This window comes from Balaenoptera physalus (genome assembly GCF_965194825.1).
Source record: "Balaenoptera physalus genome assembly, chromosome: 12".
NCBI lineage: Eukaryota > Metazoa > Chordata > Mammalia > Artiodactyla > Balaenopteridae > Balaenoptera > Balaenoptera physalus.
Genome location: NC_138897.1, coordinates 8,029,326 through 8,045,057, shown reverse-complemented (window position 1 = coordinate 8,045,057; position 15,732 = coordinate 8,029,326). Strand labels below are relative to the sequence as shown.

Below are 15,732 nucleotides of genomic sequence, written 5' to 3'. Positions count from 1 at the left end.
CAATAAATACACAAATGAGATGGAAATGATGAGAAGGCAATGTGTAATTTTTCTAATACGTGGTGCTGAGACACAGTGTAATAGTAAATATTTTATTTAGATTATGTTTTTTTTCCCTTAAAATTTGTTGTGGATACTCTAGATGTCACTTCAAAAAAAGCATTATATCAATATATAATGTTTATATATAATATTTAATCAACTTGATTAGAATTGATAATGTATAAGGAAAATGAATGCCTAACATTAAACATTTCAACTTCTATGTTTAAAAAATACAATTTTGTTTCTTTTATTTGTACTGCTAGAATGGAACAATAGTAAGGAAATTACAAACATTTTTTATTTTTAAACTATGGTAATCTTATTTATTGAGGGTCATACAATCTGCTCTTGGCAATTACAAGAATAATTTCCTTAAAAAAAACCAAAACAGATGTCAAAAGTCAATCAAGATGACTCAGCATAAAAACATATATGACATATACACATACAACCCAAAGAATCAGACTGACTCCTCTTTGGGATAGTGCTGTAAAATAGGGAAACAAGTAGGCCAATAGTGGTCAAACTAAAATCTAAGAAATTGATGTAAGCATTGCATAGGAAGATAATTAAGGCTGCTTTCAAAGAATGAGAACATAGTTCGCATTCTGGGATGTATTCAGTGAATGCATACACATTACGTGGAAGCAGCATGGCATGGTGGGTAACCAGGTAGACTCTAGGGAAAGACGAGCAGAGCTGTGTGACCTCCTGCAAGTCGCTTACCTCCTCTGTGCCTTAGCTACCTCTTCTTAAAAGAGGAAGAAGGATCAATAATATCTACTTCAGAGTGTTAGAATGCCACCTGGTCTTTAGTAAAAGCTCAGTAATTATTAGCTAATTCATAAAATGGCAAAAGAAAAACCTTTAATTTTAAATGGGTAAAATTGTATAACCACCACTAAAGTTCATCCCAGATTGTATTATATGCAGATATTGGAAATTAATTACATAAACCTTATTATAGCCTCTAGATATTTATATGTTTCAAAATCAAATGACGGCAAAAATTTTATTTAAAACACCTATGAAATTTAATGCTTTAATATGTATTCATCATGTTCCTTTTATTCAAAGGGTGTCTCTGTAAATGTATCTGCTTACAGATGATAGACAGATGAATGATTGATAGATAGATAGAGAATATATATTCTTAAAATCATTACTGAGTACAGGTAAGAATATACCAGTACTTAATACTCAAAGTATTTACGTAGACGTTTGTAATAATTTCTGATGTTACTCCAAAATCCAGCTTTTTTCACACTCTATGAAAGTATTTTGGTCAATACATGGTTAAAAATATATAATAATGACACCCATTTTGTTTCAAGTTAATGAAAATAATATTGTACAAAGTCCAATTTTAAATGTCACCTAGCAACTTCCACTACATGACTATATGAACTACATTTTATTTGTTAGTCTGGTACAAACTCAGCAAGGTATCTTCTTTTTTTTTTTTTTCCATTTATCTTGAATAAAATGGAAGATTAAGTGTAAGGTGTCCCCTATTGAAAATTAAGTCAAGTCTGTGAGAAGCCAACTGTCCATAAACCTTCCGACTTCAGAGGACTGTTTGAACAAATCCAAACAGTGCCCATCCAAGCCTGGCTGGCTCACGCTCTCCTGCGCTTCTGTTTCCATACAGTTTTCAAGTTTTATGAGCTGTTTTCCAAGAACAAGTAAAACTAAATGTTCTCCACCAGGAGTGCACCGGTGTTGAGCATTTCCTTATTAAGCAGCACTGTTTTTTCTTACACTGACATACATGTCACATTAACATATTTCCCTACCACCTGTATTTTTGCTTCTTACCTACAGTGTGTTTCCCGGCCCATTTTCTCTTGTCCCAGACCAACCAGGGCCCATGTTGACACATCCAGCCGTGTGAGGCATTCTTTAACTCTCTTCATACAGAAAAGCGGTGTCTGTCTCTTCCCAGCTGATAGTACACGTATGTGCAAACATACACGCACTCTGCTCACCTGTCTCCCCTCTGTCTTCCACCCCTCCCTCCCACCTGCCCATACTGACCACCTATTCCTGACTCACATTAGAGTTTTTTTTACTTCTATTAAGCTTTTAGACTTAGATCCAAGTAGATGCCTCTGCCTCCTTTGTCATTCCTTTGATAGCTCATTTTGGACAAATCTCCACGTCTTGACCACATGGAGACTTGGACGCCACTGGTCTAAGCCACCTCTCTGTGCAGTAGCGGCAGTAAAGGTGCAGCTGTCTTTACTGAGCACTTCAGGCATGACAGGCATTGTGCTTTTCACTCTAAAAGCATCATCTTATAAAATATTTATAACAACACTTAAGGCACATTATATTAACTTTAGAGATAAGGAAAAATTGAATCTTAACAAAAAAAGTTTAAGTACCTTTCCTGAAGTCAGAAGGCTAGGCAGCTGTGGGGTTGATATTTGACAACAGGTCGCTGACGGCAAAGCCCATGGACTTAACTCCATGATTCTGCCACACAAATTGTGGTGTTCTATCTTGAACATAGCAAAGAGGCACTCGCATTCCGGCCTTGGTCCAGTGGAATAGACCCAGTTGGTGTAATTCTCACCTTACCTGCTCTTTGAATAAGAAGGTTCCAATAATTTATTTTACAGTGAGTGTGGTAAAGAGGGAAGAACATCATGGGCTCCGAGCCTCAGAAACATTACCCACTGGCTGTGGCAGCATGAACAAATTACATGACCCCTCTGAGCCTCATTTTCCTTGTCTGTAAAGTTCAGATGGCATATGTGTTGACAATTTATGTGGATATTAAATGGGATAACCTATGAAACCAGTTTGCACAGGGCCAGGCCCGTAGAGAATGACTCATGAATGCTAATCTATAAATGCTGAATTTTTCCTCTCCCAATTATATAGATTTGTGTCTCAAGTGCTAAAATGATTTTTTAAATTCTAGGCAATAATTAGGGAGAGACAGAGCAAAAGGAAAATTGATTTTTTTATTATTTTTTTTCAATACTTTTTTTCTTTTTTTTGGCTGCACCGCGCAGCTTGTGGGATCTTAGTTCCCTAACTAGGGATCGAACTGGGGCCCTCAGCAGTGAAAGTGTGGAGTCCTAACCACTGGACCACCAGGGAATTCCCCAGAATTGATTTTTTTTAACCATTTTTTTTTTTAATACACATGAATTTTATGTAGGTGAACACAAATTAGCATTAAGGTTTATCACAAGGGCCGGCAGAGTCCCAGAACAGCAAAGGGAAATTGCATAAAGGCAGTAGCATAACCTGGATAACGTTTGTGGTAAAAGCGAGAAGAGGTGCTGGTAGCCTGTATGTTCACAAAAATTGTATCAGTTGTCAGGCCCTTCCTGCTGCTTCTTGGCAGCAGAGGTTCTATCAAAGTACAAGGCTGTGTTGTCACATGTTGTCATAGGTGGGGAGGAAGCTCATCTTCCCAGGAGAGATCAGCATTGGAGTCTAAAGAACAGTGGACTCAGAAGTCAAGAGAACTGTTTTCTATCGGAGGTTCTGGAGGTAGGATTTTACCTTGAGAAAATCCTTGAATTTTTTTTGGATTTTGATTTTCCATCTGTAAGATGAAAACAGCTGGATTCGCTAAGAAAGAGTCTAACCTCGAATTACGTGGCCTGTGTACACAGTGAGCTTGGGCTTCCTCACACCATGGCAGCCTCAGAGCAGTGAGACTCACAGGGTGACTCAGAACAAGGGAGAGAAGGAGAAACTGCCATGAAGGTCTCAAAGGGCATGGCCGAAACAAACAAAATGTCACATCTACCAGATGTTATTAATCAGAGCAGTCACCAACCAGTCCAGAAGCCCAGATTTTAAGGTCTGGAACCTAGATGCCCTATTTCTGAATGCAGGCTTTCCAAGAATTTGCAGCCATCTTCGATCCTCCACAAAAAATAATGCAATATCTAATATTACTTATGATGAAACTTCATTTGAAAGACCTTAAACAGAATCTCTTGATGCTCAGAAAAAGCACGGGACAGAGTAGAAGCACGATTCTAGTCTCGTGCTTCCACTTCCTTAGAAAAGTCAGGTCATACCTCAAGGCCTCAGCCTCCTCTCATTTTAAAGAGGGATATTTCACCCTTTCCTATCTCCCAAAAATTTTATGAGGATTTGACTAGGTAAAATAAATGATCTCTGGGCCAAATGCCAGGATAAATGACTGAGAGAAGATAAAGGTGTAGAATATTTGAATTTGGCTGAAAATAGGGAAGTGACATTATTATCTATATGTTGTAAATGCCTAGGAATTTCTAGTAGACCAAGTGCAGATGAAACAAAGGAGAGACGAATGGATGATGGACAACACCACTTCTTGGAAAAGAAGCCCAGATGTGCTAAGAAAGAAGGGGAGATTACTAACCCATTTATGTGGAAGAGTGGAGGTGAAAAGACGGAGGTTAGGCTGAACCCTGGGACGGGGAGAACTTTTGTAAGTGGAGTTTTAAAATATAGCTAAAGAATGGGAAAATAAGTTAAAGAATCATAAAAGAGTCAGGAAGCTTTGTGTGTCAAATAAAATACCGTTTTCATGTGTACTATTTCATTAAGTACTATTTTATAAGAGTACTTAAATATACAAGAGGAAATGGACAGAAACATGTTAATTAGTAATTCGAAATTAATGCTTTCCTTCATATTTGATAAAGTAGATTTACAGGTCTTTTTTGAATATATGGAGAAGGAAATTGAGTGAATAGTGTGTGTAGAGAGAGAAAGACACTACATTCATTGTGCATCTTTTCAAGTACCTATGAAACATTTACAGAAATTGTCATATATTATACCAAAATAAAAAATAAACTTCAATATATAGAAACTACTCAGGCCATATTATCTGACCACAATGCATTATTAAATGAAAATTAATAAAATATGCACAAAAAAGCAATATCTCAACAAAATGTACACAAGCAATCTCCCATATAAAATAGGAAATAATACCACAATTATATAATTTAGAAAAGAATGATTTTTATTCTACTTACAAGCCATTGTGATGTGGACAAAGTGGCATTTGGAAGGAAATGCTTTCATTAATAAAAAAATAAAAATGGAAATGGAAATATTCAACTTGAAAAGATTGAAAAGACCAAGAAAACAAGACAGATAGAAGGTGGAAATTAATTAGGATAAAAGCAAAGTATAAGAAAATATAAGAAAAACTGAAAAATATAAATTCTTTAAATAAATTTAAAAACCCAAGTATATAAGTTGGAGACCTGAAAGGACTTACAAAAACAGGCAAAATTCCTTTTAAGCTCCAAGAGAATTTGATGCTTTTTTTAATAAAAATGTAAATGTCAAATAATATTAGGAGAATTGAGACTCTTTGGGAAACCATGATCATAATTCTACTTGTACATACTAAACTAATTCCCTTGGATGGAATACTGACTTAAATGGGTTTTTTTGACAGTTTCTCAAAATTCTTTAATATTGGGATCTATTCGTTTTAGTATCAAAAGAGCAGAAACAACTTGAAAGCCTTTCAATGTGGATGGATATACTGAATAAATTGGGGTATGAGATCGTCCTTTGTATTTGTCAGGGTGCATGTAAGTAAACAGGGCCTATGCTAGGTAGTTCAGGAGAGGGAATTTTAATAAGATAGTTTAGACTCAAGATGTAGGAAGAGCAGGGACAATCCAGAGACTAGCAAACGCAGGAAAGATATCCCACCCCCCGCTCCCTTGCCTGCCACAGAGTCACGGAAGCCAGCAGAAGACACAAGACTCCCGGATCAGAGACAAAGGACTGTTCTACTCACGGCACAGCCGGCAGCATGAATTCCAGGTTCCCATCAGCTCCCCTGTTCCCCAAGTCCCACGGAGCCATGCGGAGCAGCCCAGGTGGCTGCTGCCTATTGTCACAGCCGAGGAACCTGAGTTTAGCTGGTGTTGAACCCAAGTTCATGTGCCCGATGCACAGTGAGGCCAGACAAATGGATACGTCGGAGATTGGAGCAGAGAAAGATGTATTGCAATGCCGTCCAAGGAGAGCAGGGCAGCTCATGCTCAGAAAGCCCCAGTGCCCCGATGGTTTTTTGAGAAGAGTTTTTATAGGCACAGTTTCGAGGGGAGGGCTGCAGGGTGTGTGACCTTCCTCCGGTTGGTTGGTGGTGAGATAACAGGATGACGTTCTAGGAATCAGCCTCTGGTTCCAACCAGTCTGGAGTCCATGTGCTTATTCTCAGCCTGAAGTTACCATCCTCCACCTGGGAGGGGCCTTCTTTCCTGTAGAAGCACTCAAAGGTATGTGTCAGATTGTCAAGTATATCACTTGAGGAGGAACCAGGACCCTACCCCATGGCTGCACTATTGTTTCTGGACTACCTTTACTTTGTTTCTGCCTTCCCTCACTCGCCTAATTAGTAACCGTTTGAATCCGCCCTTTGGAACCCAGGGAAGGTCTAAGAGACTGAAAGCCTTTTGCCTACAAACAAGACACGGAAAGGCTTTGGTACCCAGGAGGGCCCCACAGGGTCCTGCTTGGTTTCATAGGAACTCCTAATCTTATAAGGTGTCTGCTAGCAAACCTGCCCAGCCTTCGCCCTGGAAGAAGACAGTATCTGCGTTTTCCTGGTCAGGAAACAAATATGTCCTCCACCCTGGAGAAAGACACTCTCTTCCAGGCCTGTTTGCTCCACGAGCAAATAATAGTAAGGAACAAAAGTTGTCACAAGAAATGCAGAACCACGAGTGGCCCAGGAAGAATTCTTTCCTAACAACTACCTTGCAACCAAACGTTTTCAAAAGAGTTTTCTGGGGCTTCCCTGGTGGCGCAGTGGTTGAGAATCTGCCTGCCAATGCAGGGGACACGGGTTCGAGCCCTGGTCTGGGAAGATCCCACATGCCACGGAGCAACTAGGCCCGTGAGCCACAACTACTGAGCCCGCGCATCTGGAGCTTGTGCTCCTCAACAAGAGAGGCCGCGACAGTGAGAGGCCCGCGCACCGCGATGAAGAGTGGCCCCCACTTGCCACAACTTGGGAAAGCCCACGCACAGAAACGAAGACCCAACACAGCCAAAAATAAATAAATAAATAAATAAATAATTTTAAAAAAATATTCTTATTAAAAAAAAAAGAGTTTTCTGAAGTTTAGGGAAGGGGAGGGAAGCGGGTTGCAGCAGGAAATGATCTCCTCTTTGAGATCGTACACTCATCTCAGATGTTGACATCTGTATATTTACATATTGCCTAAATGGGAGCGAGCAGAAGCTGCCAACCCTTGTTTATATCTTTAACAGTCTTCTAAATATAAGGTTCTTTGCTTTGGGGTTTCCTTTCTTATCCACTGGAAGACAGCATTAACTCTTATCTGTATGATGCTCAGATAAAGGTAGTAACTGAATATCCATAGGGCACACTTTGGGCCAAAACCATCCTCTTGGGCTGTGGGCTTTGTGAGATGTGTGGTTGTAGCTCTCACATAGAACACAGATGTTTTAACTACTCTCCAGACTTGGTGAGCTGTGACTTCTACTCTTTCCAGATGCTAATAAGCAACTTTTGATTCGTTGCTCTGTATCCCAGTGAACTGACTGCTGTTTCAAAAAGAATGAAACCAAGAGAGACTTAGAGTCAAAAATGCCAAGAAATTTATGACAAGGGTCTCAAGAACTAAGTTAGCTGCTTCTAGATCTAGATGATTTTTGCATCTAAGCTGAAGCATCCTTTCCAAATACGGATCTTGTGAGAAGCATGTGACTGTTGCCTGCAGGAAAGAGTCCATGGTTGAATCTTGAGGGTGCTCTGGCAGTGTGGGCTGCAGAATTTTGTACCATTTCTTGAGGATTTTCTCACTGACTGAGGCAACAGAAAGAATCATCAGGACAGATCCTCACTGAGAAGAAATAAAAGGACTTTGAAGACATGTATCCATCTTGTTTGATCTCTTAAAATAGAGTAATTGCTTTGAAATGATCTCACAGTATCACTTTCTCTTTTATATATGTTATATAGATGTTTATTTGCAATATAAATACAAATTGCCCTATGTGGTTTTGTTATACATACTCTTATGATCCTAAAAATCCTCCAAGTCAAAATGATGTATTGTGCTTTCTATTCAGAAATTACTACACCATTTTAAACTATACAGTATTTTTATCTTAATGTTTTTAATTGGCATGATTGATTATAATATGGAAAGTTAAGGGTGATTTTTATATGTCATTTTGTTGAACCCTCTTACCAAGAGAAGTTTTTGAAGAGTTTAAAATTAAAATTAACAAAATTCTCTAGTAAAAAAGGCTTGAATTATTGCCACACTGTCTTTGACATTGTGCCAATCAAAAAGGCCAATTTATAATACATTGCTTAAACTTAATAACAAAATTAAAAGTTACTGGATAAATCAGATGATAGATTGCCGATTCTACATCATCTGCTAGATTGCCAATGGCACAAAATACTTGTATTATTTTGTTAGGGCAGCCATAACAAAATACCACAGACAGAATGGCTTAAACAACAGATATTTCTCACAGGTCTGGAGGTTGAGAAGTCCAAGATCAGAGTTCCAGCAGGGTTGGTTTCTCCGGAAGCCTCTATCCTTAGCTTGCAGATGGCCTCCTTGCTGTGTCCTTACATGGCCTTTTCTCCGTTACTATGCATCCCAGGTGTCTCTTCCCCTCTTTAGAAGGACATCAGTCCTATTGGACTAGGGTCCCACCCTTATGACCTCATTTAGCTGTAATTAACCTCTTTAAAGGCCTTATTTCCAAATACATTCACATGAAGGTTAGGGTTTCAACATGAATTTAGAGTGAACAAAATTTGGTCCATAACCGTACTCAAGATATAGTTTTGAACCATGAATGATGAAGGGATTCTCTAACGTCTAGGAGAAGACTTAAACATCCGAGATGAAGCAGACAAAATTTGTACCTGTGGCAAGGATCCTGAGAATATCCACATTCTAGTTCTCAAATAAAAATGTTCCACCTTTCTGCAATTAAATGTTGGAGTAGAATAAAGAGAAACTAAAGAACGAATGAAGAAATAGAAGGTTAAAGGTCTCCGAGAACTTGAAAACAGTGAGGAGTGGAAAAACAATATGGGATGATTCAGATAACAATTTTATGGAGGAAATGATTCTCAAGTGTTTTCCAGTTATTTGTTTCCAGCAAACAAAATGTGTTTACTGTGTTTCCATGATACCTAAGACTGACCATTTGGGAGGAAACATGTTTCCCAGAATTTAAATCATAGAAGGAGAAGCATTTTTATCAAATTTTGGGAAGATGAATTTACCACTGATGCCCTATTGGGTGCTAAGTAGTAAACAAATTGATAATATATTAGAAAAAAAGAATAGACAAGTACGATTAATATGAGATTCATTTTATGGATTAATTGATGTTATTAATGGGCATTGCTGACACTAACTAAAGATTTTATGTGTTTAATTAAATTTACGCCTCACATGAGAAATTGGCTTTAAAAGTGCAACCCTTTTGTCCCGTGACAATTTCATAAAATGAGCCTTGCCTCTATTCTTACAGTAGTGGGTGTTGGGTGTTAGTGTGTATGAGGCTATTTTGTGTCTTCTTAGCATGCATAGCTCACCCACAGAGATTCTCCAACGGTTAGGTCTGGGGTAGAACTGGAAGTGTGGGCAGTTAACAAGCATCTCAAAGATTCTGAAAAGCACCGCCCTATTGTAACCCAGAAGTTTGGCTGCTCCCCGACGCTCCCTATCTACCAACCACGGGATGTGGGTGTGTTAGTACACCTATTTCATAATAAAATGGAAAAACTTTGAAATATAGCAAATTTTGAAAATATAAAAATTGGCTGCAATGTTGCTATGTTTGGAGGCATCTTTAAAAAAATAAAAAGAACTTCAACAGGGCCAGACTTTTAAATACACCGAGCAGGACACTTTTGTGGCAAGACATAGCAGTTCCGGAAATGCCTCGCTACTAAAAAAGTGAAATCAAATAAATACGTTCAAGCCCAATGGCTTGACCTTCTGTTAAAATTTAAAAGCCTCCTAGTTTTATATGGCTTTACAGGGCCTGTTATGTCATACCAGGCACTCCGGACAGCGCCTTCTTCGAAGGGTAGCGCCACTGGATGCAGACATATGAGAACTGTTGGGGGTTGGGAGAGCCCCTTGGGGCAGCGTCCACCCCAGGGAACAAATGGTTCAAGGGACAAACTCTAAGGCTAGGTTTGACCAAAGTGATCCTTACAGCTCCCAGTTTTGCCAAGAGTCAGGTATTAAATAAAGGGGAAATGTGAGATGTTATTAATTAGAGGATTGCCCACTGTCAGAAAGTGCACGTTTGCTCAGATTACATCAGAGAAATGTGCACGAAAGCCAAACAAAACCATTTCTGGATGTTTTTTAAAAACAGTGTGAATCAGTAAAAATGAATTTCTTTCTTGAAAATGCAATGTAAAGGATTATTTTGTTTGAACTAATCATGTGTCTGAGCGTCACCTGATGGGATGTTGTGTGGATCTCTGTAGCTCTGTAGCTAACCTTACAGTTTATCTTTCAAATAAGAAAATATACCACACTTTTATCACAGAACTTCTCAGGGAAAACACTTTTTCTAATATGTACAAACTCGTATTGCAGGAGCAAGGAAAAAGATCTATTTGAGGAAAGAGCCATTGGGTAAGGGTGGGAGCAGGTGTCAGGAAAAACTGTAAGACGCTGTATGTTCAGGCCACTCAGGATGGCTGCTCTCTTGCTCTCTGTTCATCCCCTGCCCGACCAGGGCCTGCTTCACCTACACCCTATGCATACAACTGACCTTCCTGCCCTGCTTCACCTGCACCCTATGCATACAACTGACCTTCCTGCCCTGCTTCACCTACACCCTATGCATACGACTGACCTTCCTGCGTACTTGCCCCAGGTCCCAGCTGGTGATTGTTCTTATCAAAGGGGCGGGGAGGTGCATGCCCTCCGCTGGTTTCCCTGGTAACTAATGAGCCCACCTGACGTCAATCCCCATATAACTGGCAATCCCTCTCCCCCAGCAAAGACTGCCGCCATGTCCTGCCTCATCCTGCCCTCCTTGCACCGGCACATGGTACGGTGTCCCTCCAGGACCTTACTTCAGACATGTAAGCTCCCCCATCCGTTAAACCACTGATGTCTCTGTTGCCAGCTCCGGGCTCTTTCTTCGGTCTTGAAGCTGGGCAAGCACAGGGCTTGTAGGCTTGTGGGGTGCAGCCCAACAGACAATGAAATGGGTGAAAAAGAAATGGTATCTTGTGTTTGGCACCATTTGGGGGTATCTGCTTCTGAAAGGGCTTGCACCTCCATTTTTTTGAGTTATTTTACAATTCAATAAATTGTAGAAAGCCGATAGTGCAGGTAATTCTTGCTTATAGAGATGCAAATAAACTTGTCTGATGGAATGTAATTGATTATTGCTGTGGCTATTTACCAGCGTTCCTGATCGGCTATAAGCCCTTTGAATTCTCCTTGGAATCAGTCTACCATCTTTTTGTTCCCTTCTTAATTAATGAGTGAGATTAATTGTTTACAAGTGTTCATTTCATATTTTTTAAGTCATGATTTCCCTTTTTTTGAAATGATATCTTGGGAGTTCCCTGGCAGTCCAGTGGTTAGGATTCAGTGCTTTCATTTCAGTGGCCCCAGGTTCAATCCCTGATCGGGGAACTAAGATCCTGCAAGCCACACGGCGCACCACGCACCCGCCTCCCAAAAAAAAAAACAAAATGGTATCTTGAAACAGCAGATAATGCAGGAATCTGTAACAGATTCTATTATGTCAGCCACGTTTAACCCTGAACTTTTAAAAGAGCACGTTTCAGTTTAATATTTTAAATAAAGCCTAACACACATTATCTTTTTCTTTTAGCTTCAGACAAGCTTGACTGAACCAATGGCGTTGTCCAAATCAGTATCTCTCCCCCGCAGCGCGTACTGGCATCACATCACTCGGCAGAACAGCGTTGGAGAAATCTACAGTTTGCAAGGCAAGTAACCGTGAAGCACCGCCTTTAGCTTCCTACAGGTGGACCACGGGCCATGCATATTGCTTTGTATTTGCATTGCTTGCTTTTCCTCCATTTCCATTTATCAGCTGTCACTGGCCACATTGGGAGCTCTGAGATTTACCGTGGCTTTGCTAAAGGTATCATTTCATAGACTCATGGTAAAAATTATCCCAAAGAGCACCAAGGACTGAGGACCCGCTTTGGCACAGGAATTTGACTAAAACATTATAGAAAACATATTATCCGAAGCTAAAAGTAGCTAATACCAGGGTCTGTTTCATGCTCTGTTTTACAAAGGATTTCTTTCTTAGCATTTTGTTGCCATAATAGGATTGAATATCGGTTCAGGAGGCTGATTTCCAGCTCTGCAATGAAATGCTGCATGAACCTACTCATAGTTTTAAGGTTTAGCCAAAGCCTTGACATAGAAACCATATGGGAGGGTGCAGGGCAGAAGGAGACAAGTGTAAGTATGTTGCTTCTGTATTTTTCCTAATGATAAAGCGTTGACTGACTGCTTAGCGGATGAATCAGAGGAACAGAGAGCAGGTATTTGATCAACAGCAGCAGAACTCAGAACTTCCTATTTTTTCCCTTTTGTCCTAAATTCATAAACTTAACCTTCAGATAAAATATTCAGCTGCAAGAAACTAACAGCTGACCAAGACAGGAGGAAGCAGGAACTAAGAAAAATAAGGCTAAAAAAACACAGCTGAAAACACTCATCAAACCTTTTTTGAGCATAATAGGCTTGAACATACTAGGTACCCAATAAATATCTGGTGAAGGAATGGCCATCATAACCTTTCAGAATATTTTTCTTTTCATATGTTAACTTTTGCTCATATTAACAACACTAAATATTTTGACAAAAAAAAAAAATTCTGTAACAAGCAAACTGAAATAGTGTATTTTTAAAGCAGTATTTGCTTGCCAGAGTTTCAAACCTAGAATAATGGGATTTGATGTGTGGTATAATTGCATTTTATATTTTAAATGAACCCTCTTATCACCAACTTGGCTACCTGTATTTAATAGGTCATTATTATCTTTTTGTATTATTTATTTGTATGAGAAAATCTGTAATGGCACAAGGATTAGAGGATTGAGAAAAGGAGGGGAACTGCTTTGACAGTTTCATGAGTCAGAAAGAGGAGACGTGCTTCCATTCTGTTTTTTCTGTCCACAAATGCCAGTAACCACACACTAAAATCGCCTGAGTCATGATCTTGTAAAGTTTATCTTGCTTGTTCTGGGGATTAGAAATAATTTGAAAATATGCCTTTAACGTAAGGTTGTTTTTATTTAAACATAAACATATATATGTAAATATTGATATTCAATAGAAGAAAACTAAAACTATGGAATATTTGAATAAGAGAATAAAAACAGTTAAATTTCTAAGCAAAAAGAAAGCGAGATGTTAACAGAAATAAATTGGAAATGGATTGGAACCACTGTACTGAAAACTTTGGGTTCTGACAAGGTGTCGGTCTGTAATCCCAGCAAATAAAAGACTGTGGTTTTCACGGTAACATACAGAAAACTTTTCTCTGAAGGTAGCATTAAGATTTAGACTGATAACTTCAGAAATAATGTCATAAGCACCCAACAAAAAATACCAGAATGCATTAAATTTCTGAAAACATTGCCAGAGACTTGTTGGAGGACAGTATTGATTTACACAATAAAATAGAATCAATAACTAATTAGAATTCTCTATGATTTATGTCACAGATATTAATTTCCAGTTAAGGGTTTCAAATGCCTTATTGATTACGATGAACTGTTTATTTATATGATCTTGTTGGCGAGGAAAAATTTACCTTCTAACCTTCCAGGTTCTTTGGCTGGTCTAATAATTAAATTGACATTAGATTAACAGGAGAAAAAAAATTTGTTATATATACGGGAGTCCCATGAGAGCCAAAGGCAAGTCTGGCATCTGAGGCTTATATGGCATCCTGAGCTAAGGGAAGGGACAGGGGCCTGGGGCTTCCAAGGGGAGGAAGGTGAGTCACAGGACGATAAGAAGAGCAGATGTTTGGTAATTAAATGTTTGCCCTGCCACACAGATCGGGCATTCAGATAAAGTTATCTCTGTATCTGAGCCAGGCCCCCTGTCTAAATTCGTTTAGGCAATTAAGTGAGAGGTTAAAAGTTCTTCCTGAGTCTTTTGGACCTTGATTGTATTCAGCTCAAAATAATCCACACGCCAAAGTGGCACATTTTGGGGAGACTCATTCCGAACCCCTTCAATCTCAATGTCACATTCTTCTTTGGTTGTTAGTTGTTGTTTTTATGTAACAAAAAATATGCATTGATTAAGGTAATTACTGTAAGTCAGATAAATATAAATATACTCAATGTAGAGTACATTTCACTGTACTGTGCATTTATTTTTGTGTTGCATACTTCTTAGAGCAACACATTTTGCCATTTTATATACCCCTCATATTATGGTTATATCATATGGAGAGAGATACAGATAGATAAATAGATTGTAGGTAGGTAGATAATATATAGATCAATATAGATACAAATTTGTTAGTGATACTTTGACAATGATTTATTTTGTTCTCCTTTTGTTCTGCTGAGGAGCTGAGAGAGGTGGAGGGGCAGAGCCTTTGACCATGGTTTCTCCTGGGGTGTAATCCCCTCAGGCTCTGCCCTCATGGAATTAGGGCAGACTAAACTACTGAATCAAGAAAGATCAAAATAGAAACAACCTTATCACCCCTTCATGCACAGGTGCATTTTTTTCACTAAACTACAGTTAAAAGTGTGGTTATTTTGCATCTCACTCCCTCAGTTGTGCTCCTTGAAGTGGCATCACCTCTTCTTTACAAAGAGGAGAACATAGTCAAGCAACTATATCATTGATCTTCCAGAGTCAAAGGAAAACTCTGGCGTTGGTGGGTGATATATCGTCAAGTAAACTGCAGGTAGCATTGAGGAATAAAAGTCCGTCGTTAGAATTTTTTCACCATACTGTTAACATTCTAACTGTGAAGCTGAGATCAATATGAATTAAATTCAACAGGCTTTCATTCAGAAGGTAAAGAGGGAACAGTTTTATATGCTTAAAGTTTAATAGATTGGAATTCATTAATAAGCAGCACATGTACTGGAATGGAAAAAAAATTCCTGGTGTGAAAACAAATCCATTCCATATAAAGACTTACCTATAACTTCAATTGCCGGTCACCCTCAAAACTGCACTTTACTTGGTTTTACTGTATTCACTTCTGTCATCCAGTCTATAACCATAGAGGCAAGATACACTGTAAAAGACTGACATATCAATACTGACATCCTGCGTTTTGTTTACTCTAATGTTTGGGAAAAAGGTGCAATATCAGATCTCTCCATGGTACTCCCAGAACAGCTCTCTGACAGTACAAGCTGTTGTGGTTTCCCCAGTGTGCTCTAGCTCTCTGGAGTCAAAAACATTGAAAAGCAGAATGATTACTCTTTAATAAGTACACACTAGCTAAGTACGAGGCAGCTGCTGTTTAAAATCTCTATCCCTAAATGGCTGTGATGGGTTATGTCACCTCTTCCTGGAGAAGTCGTTAATAAAGACTTTTCCTTTTCTCGATTTTTACCGGGTAATCGGGATGATTGATTTGTATTAGAAAGTAATTTTTGATTTATGTTTCTCTAACTTCTGCATTTATGAA

General features: G+C 38.9%; 1 protein-coding gene across 9 annotated transcripts in view; it reads left to right on the top strand.

Moving 5' to 3' along the window:
• The window catches only part of DOK6 (docking protein 6), a 417,757-nt gene that overhangs the window by 334,563 nt on the left and 67,462 nt on the right, over positions 1-15,732 (top strand). For all 9 annotated transcript variants that reach the window (XM_082415940.1, XM_082415939.1, XM_082415936.1 and 6 more), the window contains exon 7: positions 11,911-12,028. In XM_082415940.1, the coding sequence (XP_082272066.1) occupies positions 11,911-12,028 (118 nt within the window). The remainder of the gene's footprint in view (positions 1-11,910; positions 12,029-15,732) is intronic.